Below are 14675 nucleotides of genomic sequence, written 5' to 3'. Positions count from 1 at the left end.
TCTTTATTTTGGGAATATTTTTTAGCAATCAACTCAGTCCTGTATTTATAGATGTAGGATTTAGATGTGTTTCTTATAGCAAACAAATTAGGTAAGTGACATTTTAAAGCAAACCCTGTTGAGTGTCATGCTTGGTTTCCTTTCCTTGCTATTAAGAACCAGACAGAAATATTTACCATAAGCCATTGATGAACTTTGACAGGAGCCTACAATTACCACCGACAATGAAATAAAACACATGAAATTTCTGTGCAAACTGATTAGCCCTGGATGAATCAATACTGTCTCCAGTAACTTCTAAGAAGGACATCTCTGCATACCAAAGTTGCCTGTGACAAATTTCATCCAGGGGTCATTTAGGGATGCTTAAAAAGATAGTAAGAAGGCAGTAGCAGTAGTAAATTTCTCTTGAACTTTTAAATGACACTGTCAGAAGAAAACATCCACTGTGTTGCTGACTTTGCCTTCTCTCTTGCTCATATTAGCTAACCTTAAAAGTGCAAATATAAACAAATTTAATCCCCAATGGTACATCTGAACCAGGAGAAATCTGGAATTAATTGCCAAGTATTTTGGTTCCTGTTGCAGCTGTTACAAGTGTTTGATTTGGTGAGGGAAAAGAAAAGGCGCTGCATACCGATTTCGTGAGCCACAGTGAAAGCTGCGTGGAGGCCATCGTCTTCAATCACAGCACAGCTGCGCTCTGGAGAACATATGGTCCCAACGTCTGCCATTCCCAGGGTGTCACATGAATGATGTCCACATAAATCCTGCCCGGGAGAAAGAAAGAAATCATTAAAATCAATTTACATCCAGAAGGAGCCGCCACATAGAGCCACTTGCTTACCCCAAATGGCAACAGGGATATGTTTATGGTATCACCTGTTCCTCTCTGGAAAGGTTCCAAAGGCAAACTCAAGGCAGAGACTCTTCTAAACTGCTCTGGGACCCAGAAACACAGAAGGATAATGGAATTTAATTACATTTAAAAAGATGTCTTAGGATTGTAACTTGTCTGTTACAATAGCGCCCGCAGCCTTAACAAAGCTGTAATGCATATACGTCTCTGATCACTTTCCCATATGGTCATGCTTAGGAAGGTCCTAAAATTCTGATGGAAATTCATGCTAAATTTATCAAAATCTGGCCTCATAATTTGTTTTCTATTACAGGGGCAAACTGCAGCCAGATGTCTGCAACAGAGTACAAATTTATTAGAAATTTGGATAGAAAACTAAATTTTAATTCATAAATTGATGAAAGGTCATCTTTTACTCCCAAAATGAGCTGTAATTTCATAGGTTGTGTCTTCTGAAATCTGTGCATTCTTACTCATAATATTTAATGTAGCATTTCTCAAGCTGACCAACCTGCAGAAAATATATGTCATATATAAATTTTGTGTACATGAGTATATGCATTTTTCTGGTAAAAAGTCACAGCTTTTCATAAATGTCATATAATCTTTTAAGAGATTCTCAAATAGGAACATGATTCCACCCCACTAATGGTGAAAAATGATCAATTTACATGAAAAGGACATCAACAAGCCTCTTGAGATATGAAACATAAAGAGAAAATATAAGCCGCAACTTTTTGACATGACAGATTCATAATGATAAACTTTCCCTTTAAATGCTATTTGAGTATTAATGGACATTAGCATTTCTTGTGCTTGACCACAATTTTCTATGAAAATTTACTAACAATGTGCCCATTTATATTCCCAAAGAGCAAGATCGTGTTTCTAGTAAGCCGTAAGTTAGTAACACCAAAAGGAAAAGGTTTTAAAATATATTAATTATTTTAAAAGGCAACTGTTTATTAGTTAAAATAATAAATGTTTCTATTATACAGCAATCATTTTTGTATGCCCAACTTCCATACTCTCCAGCTTATATAGTAGGAACTCAGCAAACATTTGCTTCATCGAGTTGAATTGTCATCTACAGTCAGATACCTTAGAGTGCTCCCACATCTTTAATATGCTGTATGCTAGCAGGACCTCAGCAGGCTCCAGACAGCCAGTACAAGGCAGTGCGACTACATAACCAATGCTGCATACTCAATGGAAACATATTCTTCTAACCCTTTCCTATCTTGCTGCATAAAAATCCAACCAAGCTGTATTCTTTTCTCTTACTACGTTCTCAGGTCCTTATTGTGTTCTGTTTAGTATGAGTTCCCAGCTAAAATAAGTTACAGTGTGGCCACCATGTTACTGTAGCTTTAGACAGTGGAAATCTCAGCCAAGTAGCCTTGGTTAATCATGTCACAAAACCAACAGCCTTCCAAAGTTTCCTGTGTATCCCCACATGTCATCCCATGGGATGCCAAATTACAGTGGTTGAGAACAAATTAGTAGTTTTTCAAATTGAAATTGGAACACACTTTTGCATAATAATCAGTCTTTGAGATAATAATATAGCACAATACATTTTTAAGCCCCTCCCCCACAATCATTTCAGTATCTCTAGACCAAAAACCTAGGTCATGCCTTAAGGGAGTTGCTAGACACTGTAGGTTATATCTGCACACATTTTTTAAAAACAAGATTTATGTTTATATCACAATTTGGGGTCATTATCTTTAAGTAATAAAATCCAAGAATTACATTTTCCCTTCTTACTCTTTATAAATAAGCCAGGATGAAGAGCCACAGCAAAGGGAAATGACCCTCCTGTTCTAGAGAGAGATTAAACTAGATTCTTAGTATCTCTGTGTTTACTGCTAATCAATTGCTCATTAGAGGCCATCAACCCTCCTTGTCATCCTTGAATTGGATTAAATGCATTTGGCCTTTTGCCACGGAAATGTGGCAAAATTATGAACAGAAGCACTTGTTATTTCTTTAACCACACTGATTAAACTCCTTGACTACTCAGCCACACTATATATTTCTGTGGCTATAATTATGTAAACTGGCAACCTTTCCATTTCACTCACACAATTTCAAATCTTGGCAAACAGTTACAGTTTCAGCCTCAAGGCTTATAATGAACATCTGAATTTCTTTGTGAACGATGTTCGTTTCAATGAATTAAAACGAATGTGCATCGAATTGTTAAGAATACAGCATATCACATTCATGTCTACTTTCTGGTGATGATGTAAACCTTATTTGAAGTTTATAGAATACTTCCTTAAATTCTTAAATTCTGAGCAGGAGTAAAGATATTATTGGGGCAATAGCATATATATATATATATATGGCAGAGACTCTTCTACTGCTCTGGCACCCAGAAACACAGAAGGATAATGGAATTTAAATACATTTTAAAAAGATGTCTTAGGATTGTAACTTGTCTATTACAATAGCACCCGCAGCCTTAACATACATATGCTATTATATATGTGTATGTATACATATATATGTGTGTGTAGATAGATGATAGATAGATAGATAGATAGATAGATAGATAGAATCTAGACCTGGAAGCAGGAGATACTGGAGAGATGTGAATCACATACATACCATGTAAGAGGTAAATGAATTAAAAGTGCTGACAAAAGCTTATCTGCTTGTTCAGTGTAGATCTGAAGATAAATGATATCTTTGTCATATCAAATAAGGCTTGTTTTATGCAGGGTCAGTATCTGATCACCACTGTGTGGAGAGTAATGCAATGGAAGATTGAGTAAAATATAAAGGTTGCAGAGATTTATCTAGTGGTTTTGTGGTATGGTGTTGGCCAGGATACAAGACTGAGACATGGTATCTAACTCAGAAGTGTATTCATGGTGGTCTGCACGACCAGCAGAGATTTGATAGGAAGGTCATTGCCACTGTGACCATTCACCAGGTATGACCTTTTAGAAGACTGTAAATATGGCAAAGCTTGTGATTGATCACAGAATTCTGAAGCCGTAATAATACCCAAGACCTACTGGGCACTTCTTGGGGCTGGGATGGGGGACCGGGAGCAGGTAAAGCATGCTGCCTTGAGAAGCAGATGCTCAGAAGATAGTGTGAACCTTGAAAATCCCAGTGGGCAGTACTGGGTGGTGAAAATGAACCAGTCAGACACGAGTGTCCTAAGGTGGACAAATCACAGGAATCAGGATTTCTTGTCTTGACTGAGAGATTGTTTCTTGCATGCAGTGCAAATATGCTGAGGGAGGGAGCCAGAGGCAACACCGATGCTGATACAGGTAGATACCATCACAGCTGCAGCAACAGCAGCTGAAATTAAGGAAGAACACCTTATATAGGAGTTAAATAATAGCAACTTCTCTTTCTATAGATCTTAACCCTTGGTAAGGGCAAGCATGGAGCTCAAGGGAAGAGCATAAAAGAGAGTTTAACTAGGTTTCAGATATCTACCCATCTGTCCACACAATTCTTATTGAAGAGACACTAGTGATAGAAGAATTAATCTGGTGTGGTACATGTTTTAGTCATAAGTATTACCTACATACACACACACACATGCACACACACACACACACATACACACACACACACATACACACATGCATATTTGTTCTGTGGGTCTGATTCTTGAGGAGTCCTTTGCCTTTCTGGCAACCTATCCAGTAATCCCCAATAATAGGGGTTTTAATTTTAGACTTCAGCAGAGCCTACATTAATTGGAACTATTAGGCCAACCATTACAATGACCCATTTTATACAATCTCTATCCTTGTCTCTTGATATACTAAGGGATACCAAACACACACAGCCCAGATGGGTTAGGGGCCCAGAGACCCAGATATGTTTATTCCTAAAACAATTATTGTGTGCCTCCAATCTGCCAGACACTGTGGAAGTGCTGACACTGTGGTAAACAGACGAAATAAGATTTGATCCTGAGCTTTAAGGAACATCACACTCTAAGGAGCAAAACAGATATGTCTAGAGCAAAGCAAACTGTGACTTCCATTACGAACAGATTGTTGAGGGCGAACAGAAGAGGTATTGATGAACTCTCCTTGAAGGAATCAATAAAGGTGTCTCCACGGAAGTGAGTGGATCTGATAGCCTGGGAGGAAGGATACTCTGGCAAGGAAAGACTAGTGGAAACTTAATGGAATGGGAAAAGGCAGAGTCTTTTTGGGAATGACAAGAAGTTTGTTTTGGTTGGAACACAGGATCTGTTGAGCAGAGGGCTAGCAGGGAAGTTGGAAAGAGAATCTGGGCCCAGAGTTCCAACTCAGGAAGCTTTCTCTGACAACTGTGAGGTCAGAAGGGGAAGAAGAGATGGAACAAGTTGGAGACTGGGGGCGGGGGAGTAGATGCTTGACAGTCATTTTGGTAAACAGAAATGGAAGCCGGTTAGAGATAGTGAATGGAAGGTAGATTGCTTTTTAATTTAACGCTGTTAGTAAGAAGCACTGTGTAAATCATTTACATGCTTTGAGACAAAGTTCCTTCATCATTAACATCAGGAGTTTGGTCCAGGTGATCTCTAGCATTTGTTCCAGCTACACATGTCTTGATATTAACTAAAAGCATTCCAATTTATAAAGAAATTAAAGCTCAGGGGCATTAAATGCCTGAAATCTCAAGCTTGTACTGAAGCTGAAATTCAAACCTATGTCTAAACACTTAGAATCCTGAACTTACTTCACCATGGTTTTGTTAAATCATCACATGTTATTCTTGACATAATCTTATCTTTTGTATTCACAATCTGCACTTGGTTAAGCGAATTTCTTTTTTTCAGCAAATAAAGAATATCCTGGTTTTATCTCTATGCTATGTTGGAAAAACTAGATAATTTAGAGTTATATTAATACGTAAAATACACTGTGAAAGATATTCCAGAAAACAAGAAAATGGAAGCACTGGCTAAGAAACCTGGTGACATCATTAATTCACCTCCTTCTTTCAGCTGTCACATCTAATTAGCCACTGTAAGTCACTGTAGTTGTCCTCTATTTCTCATTTTTTTCCATTATTACTTCCTGCCTGAATTATCAACTGAGATTTCTAACTGGTCCCTTTTCGTCCTGTAACTTCCCTATCTATATGCTCCAGTCAGTCACCTTCTTAGCACACAGATCTTACTAGATTCCTCCAGTCCTTCACCTCAGTCTTAGCCTGGCATTCAAAACCTTGCAGAATACAGCCTCAGTCTTTCTGTCTGCCTCCATTGTACCTTCTTGCTCCATTCTGTCCACTATTTCGTGCATATCTCATGAACATTTTGGCCTCTGAAGCTCAGCCTAAGACATTCCTTCTGCTACAAAGAATTTTTACCCACATCCACCTCTTCCTAACATTTCTTGACCCAATCTATGCCTCTCAATTCCTAATGCCACTGCTTTAGTTTAGACCACCTTGAGCCTCCTCTTGAAGATTTCTGAAATAGCCTGCTCGCCCAGGATCCAGTCCACTACTTAGACCAGAAGGCTCATTTCAGAACACAAGTCTGATCATTGCTGTCTTCCTGCTAATGTTCTTTCCAATGATTGCCATTGCACTTAATTTACAGTTAAAACTTGTCAGCATGGTGGAGTAGACTGAATTGTGTCCTCTCAAAACTCCTCTGTTTGGAGATAGGGCCTGTAAGGAGGAAAATGAGGTTAAATGAGGTCATGAGGACAGGACTCTGATCAGATAGGATTAGTGTCCTTAGAAGAAGTGATACCCAAGAGTGTTCACTCTCTGTTTCTACTTGCAGGCAGTGGAAAGGCTTAGAGAGAGGGTGGCCACTTACAAGGCAGGAAGACAGCCCTCACCAGAAATCGATTTGGCTGGAACCTTGGTGTTGGACTTTCCAGCCTCCAGAACTGTGAGAAGATATACTTCTGTTGTTAAAGCCACCCATTTTACAATATTCTGTTACAGTGGTCTGAACAGACTAATAGACATAGTGTGTAGTTTTTTTTCCCATAGTTGGGCTGTTATTATCTTCTCCAAACTAATCTATTACCATTCCCCATTGAACATGATGGTTTGCTGATGTCTGCAATGCCTATCTCCTCCTTATGTATCTGGCTAACTCTCACTCTTTCTGCAAAATTGAACTCAGATGGAGTGACAACCTTCTAATGCACTTCCATAATACCTGACAAATACATCTACCGTAAGAGTCATCATGCTGTACAGCAATGACCATTTCCCTGTCTGTTTCCAGGAACAGATTCTTAAGAAAGGGGTTACTTTTTAATCCCTCTCTGCCTATGAGGAGCATATTAAAGGTCTGAATAAATTTGTGATAATGCTTTTAGTTTACAGAGTACTAGACAGGACTGTCTTCTCTGTCTGCCATTTGTTAGCTGTTACTCTAAGAAGTTTATCTTTGTTTCTCTTCACATGAATTCTGTCAAGATAATTATACGATGGTTGCAGATTGTTGAAATGACTAATTGTAAAATAGTTTGTGGCCATGGATAGTACATAAGAAATGCCCAATATCAGCTGGCTGAATCTAAATCCAATCTATCAATCCTTTGAGGATTAATTCAATTCTACATTTGCAATGAGACCTATATAAAGGTCCATAGGCAGAATTAACTGTTACCTTCCTTTTCCTTTCACAGACTTTGTTTATATTTCAGCATGGGAATTATCAGAGTTTTCCTAACATCAGAGCGATTTCCACATGTATCTGTTTCCTGTCTGCCAGGGATGTGCCTAGTGGGCAGGGAGCAGGTATTTCTATCTCGCTACCTAAAACTGCCTACATGAGTCTCACACGTAGGAGGTGCATATAGGCAAGTACTGCATAGATTTTAGATTTGCATAACATCCCTCACAGTTTATTGTAAAAATGTTAACTAGAGCTGCTTAGTCTGCTACAGTCTCCCCATTTCTGAGTTATTTATCCTTTTATTGATTAGGATTGACCTATAGGCTCTGATACCTTGACAAGCGTTCACTTTTGACTTTAAATGAGATTTCAACTCAAATATGTGACTGAATTAGTCAGTCTAGGCAGCAAGCCAATAAGGAAAAGCACATCCCTCTCCCTCTTCCAAACTTCTGGTCTTCCTCTAGTGCCCCCTGTTGTCAGAATCAAGCCAGGAGCCATGTGGTAAAGGAGAAATGCCCTGTGTGGTGACCTGGCCCCAGCACTGTAAGGCAGAATGTAGAGAGTTTTAGCTGAGACAGTGATCTATCAACTGGCATCTTGATAGTTAAGGAAAAGGAATTAGCTTTTTATATTGCACAATCTCTTAGTTGGTTCGATTTTAATTCAATGTTTCAATCTATGAAAGAGTCAGGGTTTTTGCTGCTTTCATGCAGGGGTGAAGGGATGTTAAACAATTTCCTATTTTGTTATCAAGCAGGTAGGCTTTTGTTTCTAAAGAGCAAATGGTCTATAAAAAAAAAAAAAAAAAAAAGACGACTGTAAGAGTTTGTCTTTGAAGAAATTATCTTAAAATAAAAGAGGACGTCCGGAACAAGGAAAGGATTCTGGAAAGCAAAGTTAAATCCTGGGGAGATTGGATTTCTACTGTTTGATGGCAGAAGTGGTGTGAATTCCAGCATTAGTGCCATTTCAGAATGAAAACAGCTTCTATGCCAGGAAATTGACTGGTGCTAACTCTCTCTAATTAGAATAGTACTGGAGTGCCGGGTACAGTCCTGACAGTGAAGTGTGTTCCTTTGATAAATGAGTTACTAGCTCTATTCTGTTGACTTCCAGATGCAACTTTCAAGGTGGCCTCAGCTAGTAAACAGAGGTAGAAAACATATCCTCATACATTCGCTTCATGCTTGAAAAACAAGCAATTTAGGAGAAGACATCTGGACCTAAATTTGAACAGGACTCAGAGCCCATCAAAACATGGATTTCATGGCTTGGCGTCTGGCTGCTAAGCAACGCACTTCTTACATTCAAAACAGAGTTGTAAAAGTAGAATCTTGGTGCCAACTCTGGGTATTTCTCATTGAAAAGGAAATAGCTCTGAAAGTTTTTTTTCGGGCCTTAAGATACTTGATTTTCATGAGATGGAAGACCTCAGATCATCTCTTCTCCAGCCTTCTTTTTTTTTTTTTTTTTTATGCTCTGAAGTATTAGGCAGAGATTAACTTTGCATTGTGAAATACTCTCAAATGAATGCTGCATAAATGCCTTGAAATATTTTTTCAGCCCCCTAATTAGTAACACTCTTTTAAATTGGGCGCATCTATTGAAAATACACACGCATTTCAAATATTTGCTTCCTGTGAAGTTAGATGTATATACTACAGGGCCAACCACAAATGAAATTTGCTTTCCTAAAAGTATGCTTCTGCTTGGCAAGGAGGCCAGAGAGGGCCCATGTGAAATATTTTCCGTGTGCAGTCTAGTTTGAAAAATGCATGTTCTTATAATACTGACAAAAATTAAGATGGGCCATTAATTTATTTGTCCCTTGCTTTTTATCTATTTAAAATATGCTGTTAGGTTCCAGACTTTGGAAAAATAGGGACAGTTAACTATCCAAACAAAAAACAAATTCAGAAAAAGTAATCGACAAATCGTTGAGAATCACTGAGTAGTTTCCTGTTTTCTGGGAAACAATTAGTAACATTATGGGGCAGGAGGTAGGAAGTAACAGACCTTCTATTAATTTTTATTTATTTTAAAATTATGAAATGTGGATTTGTATTTAAAAATGAAAGTGAACTACTAAAATGACCCACTTCTTGGTGCAATGTGCTTACAAAAGTATTTCTTCCTCTTCCTTTAGAGAACCTCCTTCCATAAACTCTCCAAAGCCTCCTTCTTGGCATCCTCTTGTGATGTAGCAGAGCAAGGAACCCTAGATATGGAAAGTTGCTTACCAAAAAAAAAAAAAAAAAAAAAAAGGAGCTTGGAAACCAAACAAGAAATGGATAGTTTTACAGAACTTTGCTTTTCGCTTTGCAAGGAAGGCTACAAATGAATGTTCTACTGCTTCAAAGACTAATGTTGTGCAGAGGAATTAAAGGATGGCTTCCAGAAAATCACTTAATGAGGAAAAAAATTTTTTCCATTGTGCACAGCACTGAGCACTGCCTGGCTCTCCCTAAACTGCCGCCCTCCAGCATCTTTGTTTACATGTGGTTTACATTAATGTCCACCCTACGAACCACAAGTGTTTCTCTAGTCCAAATTTATCAACACTTTTCCTTCATACCAGGGGTGCCTTGGTAAAAATAGAAGAATTAGGTAGTGAAGCTGTGTGATTCTAAAGTCTCCTGCAATCCATCATTTAATTTCCTATCCTTGTTCTGTTTGCTTCATTTCATACCATGATTTTACATAATACTTCAAAGTTTGTAATCCTTTATTCTGGATGGGTCTGAAACACTTAAAGAATGAGCTTTAGAAGTCAGTTCTTACCAGGCATTTAAGAGGCACGACTTAAAACTGCCAATCAAAGTAGAGTTGTGACAACTGAGGCTTAGAACTATGCGCAAGCCAGGCCCCAAACCAACCCAGACTTTTTGTGTAAATGTCACACTAACGTGGTGGTCAAATACTGTGTAAATAGATACTGCGTTCCTCCCAGAGCCTCTGAGCCTTAAAGATCCTTTTCTTTCCTTCCCCATAACCATCTTTCTTAAAAGGGGGAAATGCTGAGAAAACATTTCTTCCTCCTGTCTTGAGTCTTCGCCCAGATCTTCTGCACTGGGGCTTCGGAAACATATTCATCCAAAACCCAAACACGCAAACGGGATGTGACCCTCCCTAGGCGGCGGAGTTGGCCTAGGCAGTGCTTGCGACGCACTGGTACTGGTCGACTAAGCAAAGGAGCTGTTAAGGAACCTCACAAGTTTGTCCTCTCATCTGATTGGGTCTCTATACCCTGCTGGCCCGCCCACATTCCTTCCTTCCCAGGAACTGAGATTCCAAGGTGGACATGTAAGAACTCCATTAGGAATCCAACCCGGAAAAAGAGTCCTTGAGAAACTTTTCCCATCCTTTGTGTAACACAAGGGATTCTAGTAAAAAGGTGTGGACACTTATAAAAGAAGGTCATCGGATAACAGTGACTACCGTAAATGAACCATCCAGCCCTTTCCACTAGGTTGAACAAAGTTATATTTTATTTTCACTGGAAAGAAGACCCATGATCCCAAAGGCAACTTTGTTTTCCTTTCTTTTCCCCATTCAACTGTATCATTTCCCCAAGCATCCTAGTGCCTTCTTATGTTTACGTTGCTATGCCACAGCACCTCAGACTAGATGACATACAGCATGACTGAGTCTTCATCATTACCTAAGCAGGTCTTGTCATTTCAGGCAAAAATTTCTGCGGGGCTAACCTGAATACAGGAGCAGAGTTGAAGGCTGGTTGGATTTCCTGCAAGAAGCAGTTAAACACATCCACAGCTGCAGGAGGTTTGAGGAAGCAGCAAAGCTACCAGCAAGATTCCCTTCCACCTACCTCCTAATCCCAGCGCTGGGACCCCCGCATCCCGGCTGGACCTACCTCCCGAGTAAACAGGATAGCTGCGTCGTAGTGCTCCTCATGGTCATCTCCCAGCTGGTTGTGTTGGTGCTGCCACTTGCAAAAGTTCTTGAGTGTGGTGGCCGCGTTCTTGCTCACCTCCAGGCTCTTATCCTTGTCGCCTAGCACCACCACCTTCACCACGGCCAGGCGGATGTGGTTCTCGATGCTAGCATGGCTGTACAGCCTATTGGCGATGGAGGCCAGGGTCAGCAGGTAATGCTGCAGGCCCCGGCCATACAACCGCGCCATGGACGCGTCAGCCACCAGAAGCAGCTCCACCTGGCGGGCCCGGGAGATGGAGCGGCGCCGCCGCCGCCACCACGTCTGCGGTCCTGGGCCCCCAGCGGGCGAGACAGCGGACTGGTCCAAGAGCTGCGAGGCCAGTGCTGCGCGTTCGCCCGGATTGCTGTGCGCCGGAGGACGCTCATGGGGCTCCGGTGTTGACGCGGGGGTCTCGCAGCTGGCGCGAGGCTGCAGGGCCTCGAAGCTGAAGCCCTCGCGGGTGTAGACGTGCAGGATCCGTGCAGACCCATCCCCGTACACGCGCCCCGTTTCCTCCTCCGCCCAGGGTCCACGCAGTAGCGGTTTCAGGGTGTAGCGCGCGTGCTTGACCGCGAAGAAGCCGTCGAGACCCCCACAGAGGTCAAAGACAGCCAGAGAGCGGGGACTGCCGTCCACTGTGCCCCGATAGAAGCAGTGGCTCCGGTGGCGCCAGGGCGCACTCGTCCCGCCTCCTGCGGGCACGAAGCCAGCAGTGCCCACCGAACCATCTCGCTCCAGGTCCAAGAGGAACCTCCGGCCGCCCGCGTAGACGAGGTAGCCCACCTTGCCGCCGCCGGAGTAGAGTTGGTCGATGTTCTGCACGAGCCCCTTGCTGCTGCGCCGCTGCGCCAGGGGGTGCGGGTGGCCGGGAGGCTCGGTCCGCTCCTGCACCTCCTCCCCCTGCCGCCGGCGGGGCTGGGCGGCTGCTGCAGCAGTCGCAGACTGCCCAGCTTTATCCTGGGCAGGTGCTGCGGCGGGGCCGGCCGCGGCCAGCGGCAGGCGGAACGCGCACAGCAGCAGGGACGCCCACCCGAGCAGCATAGTGCGCTGCCCACCGGGAGGGGCTGCGCGACTGGGACTTTATGGGTATTTGTTATTTGCTATGAAGTTAACGGGGCGGGGGATGGGGACACACACACACTTGCTTGCAGGATTGAGTCAAGTGTCGGAGGGAGGGGGGCCCGGCAGCAGCGCCAGCCTGTCCCGGCTGCGGTGCCAGCGTGCGAACTTTTCTTTGTTGCTTGGGAAAATGTTTGGATTCGTGCTCCAGAAAGAAGAGGAGGAAAAAAAAAAAGATTAAAGAAAAAAAAAAAAGTCGGATAGTGGAGATTCAGCAAATAAGGGAAAAGGAAAAAAACAAAAACCAAAAAACCACCAAATGCAGGCACGATCGCTGTTCCAAGAAAAGTAAGGAAAGGTACCGCGCACCGGGTTGGCAACTGGTGCGCGCAGCCTCCCGCCCCCGCGCTGCGCTGGACAAGCCGGCTGCGGAGGTTCCAAGCTCCGGGGCCCACTTCCTTTCTTATTTTGTGGGTTTCCTTGGCTCTGCTGGGACCAGGAGGAAGGGAAGAAAGAGACGGGAAAAAGCCATAAAAATTAAAACAAAAATGCAGGGGGCAGCCTGAGGCGAGCTGGTGAAGCGGCGTGTCTGTGTCCCTTCGGCTGCGGTGTCTTCCTGCCCGCCGTCATCCCCAGTCGGCAGCTGCGAGCGCCGAGAGCAGCGCGAGCGCTGTGAAGATGCGAGGAGGTGGAACAATGAATTTATAGCGGCATGCCATCCTGCAATGGCAATTTCAACAATTCGTCACTGCACGCTGCCTCTTAAAGGGAGAGCTTCCCCCACCACTCCCACCCTTCTCAGACCGCGCCTAATCAGATGGGGGAGGGCAAAAGAGGAGGGTGATCGAGGAAAGGGAGACGAAGTAGGAGAAAGGGACTGGGACCCGGCGAGGTGGAAGGAGGGACGAGGGTGAAAAAAAAGTAATGGGGCAAGAAAAACAGATTTCCTTGGCCACTTTTAAAGCCACAGCGGCTCCGGGTCTGTCTGATATTTCACAACCATTTGGGGTTGGCTAACCTTGGCTTACCTCATCTCCTGAACGGGTGTTCTGGTGTGTTTTTAAAGTTATTGAGACGTTTCAAGTCTCTCCCTGCCTCCTTCTTTCCTGCTTTCCTCGCCCTCGGTGGGAAGTTCCTGCCGCAAGTTTTTCCTCTTTTGCACACCCGTGCGCTCTGACCTCGCAGATCGTGCAACTCCACCAGCCAGAGATTTTCAGCTTCACATGCGTCCCCTACCCACCGCGTTCCCTTCGCTTCCTCCCCTCCGTCCCGGCACCCGGTTTCCTCCCTCCCCATTCTCCAGCCTCTTAGTGCTTTGACGCTCGCCGGATTCGGGCTCCGGGTGACTAACTTCTCCCGGCCACCAGCAGAGAGGTGAGCCCAGGGCGCTTCCTGGCGCTTCGCGGAACCCCGGGGCAACAACGCCCGCCGCTTGGGAACTCCGCAGCTTTGTGAGCAAACCGCGGGCTCCCAGCTTTCTCCAGCACGCCTTTCGTCAGGGTCCACAATCTGTCCCTTAATCCCAGCCCACTGGAACTTCCTTTGCTCTAAAAAGGCAGGGCGGGAAAGAGTTAACTCTTAAAGGGAATTCCGCTCATTTTTTTTTTTTCCCGAAAGATTTTAAAATTTTGCGCTCACACTTTTATTTCTTTGCTTAAATGATAATTTAATAATAAATTCCTCTATCTGTTTTTGTCTCTTCTAAAGCAACCGCTTATCGCCATAGGCCTTGACCTGCCTTCATTCTCAGAAATTCCTTTTAGAAGAAAAAGAATACTTTCGGCGGAAGGAAGATTGGTGCTTATTAGTACGCGGGTGGCATTATCACTGCTACTCATTTTCTCTGACCTCTTTGTTTCCTCTAATTATCATTCTAAGAAGGGAGAAGGAAAACCCCACGACTTATGGTTAGAAGGTCTACCTTCTACTGTAGGGGTAAGAGCTCCCTCCATCCCCAAATTATTCTTCAGGCTAATTAACTAATGCACCAGTGAAAAATGAATGTGGTGTAATTTGTACATTTCCATCTTTTTCTACGTTTAACTTTGGTGATGCTGGAGATAGCAGGGCAGGGGATAGCAAGGCCCCAAGCTGATCACTTTCTCTGGGACGGAAAGATCAGGGTCCAGGGCTGGATGGAGGTGCTTAGAGTGGCAATAATCCTCTGGAAGGAATTTCAGAATTGCCTGGCAACAATG

The 14675-nt window shown here is 43.1% G+C and overlaps 1 protein-coding gene across 1 annotated transcript in view; it reads right to left on the bottom strand.

Moving 5' to 3' along the window:
• ADAMTS5 (ADAM metallopeptidase with thrombospondin type 1 motif 5) overlaps positions 1 to 13405 on the bottom strand; it is a 46734-nt gene extending 33329 nt beyond the window's left edge. Inside the window, exons 1-2 of the mRNA XM_025380683.1 lie at positions 11356 to 13405; positions 638 to 770 (exon numbers count right to left, since the gene is read on the bottom strand). Coding sequence (XP_025236468.1) covers positions 638 to 770; positions 11356 to 12459 — 1237 coding nt within the window. The 5' untranslated portion in view covers positions 12460 to 13405. The remainder of the gene's footprint in view (positions 1 to 637; positions 771 to 11355) is intronic.
• Positions 13406 to 14675: the final 1270 nt, after the last annotated feature.

The sequence above is a fragment of the Theropithecus gelada genome, chromosome 3, assembly GCF_003255815.1.
Source record: "Theropithecus gelada isolate Dixy chromosome 3, Tgel_1.0, whole genome shotgun sequence".
NCBI classification, from domain to species: domain Eukaryota; kingdom Metazoa; phylum Chordata; class Mammalia; order Primates; family Cercopithecidae; genus Theropithecus; species Theropithecus gelada.
Note: the sequence above shows the minus strand (reverse complement) of the source record. Positions and strands in the feature narration are given on the sequence as shown.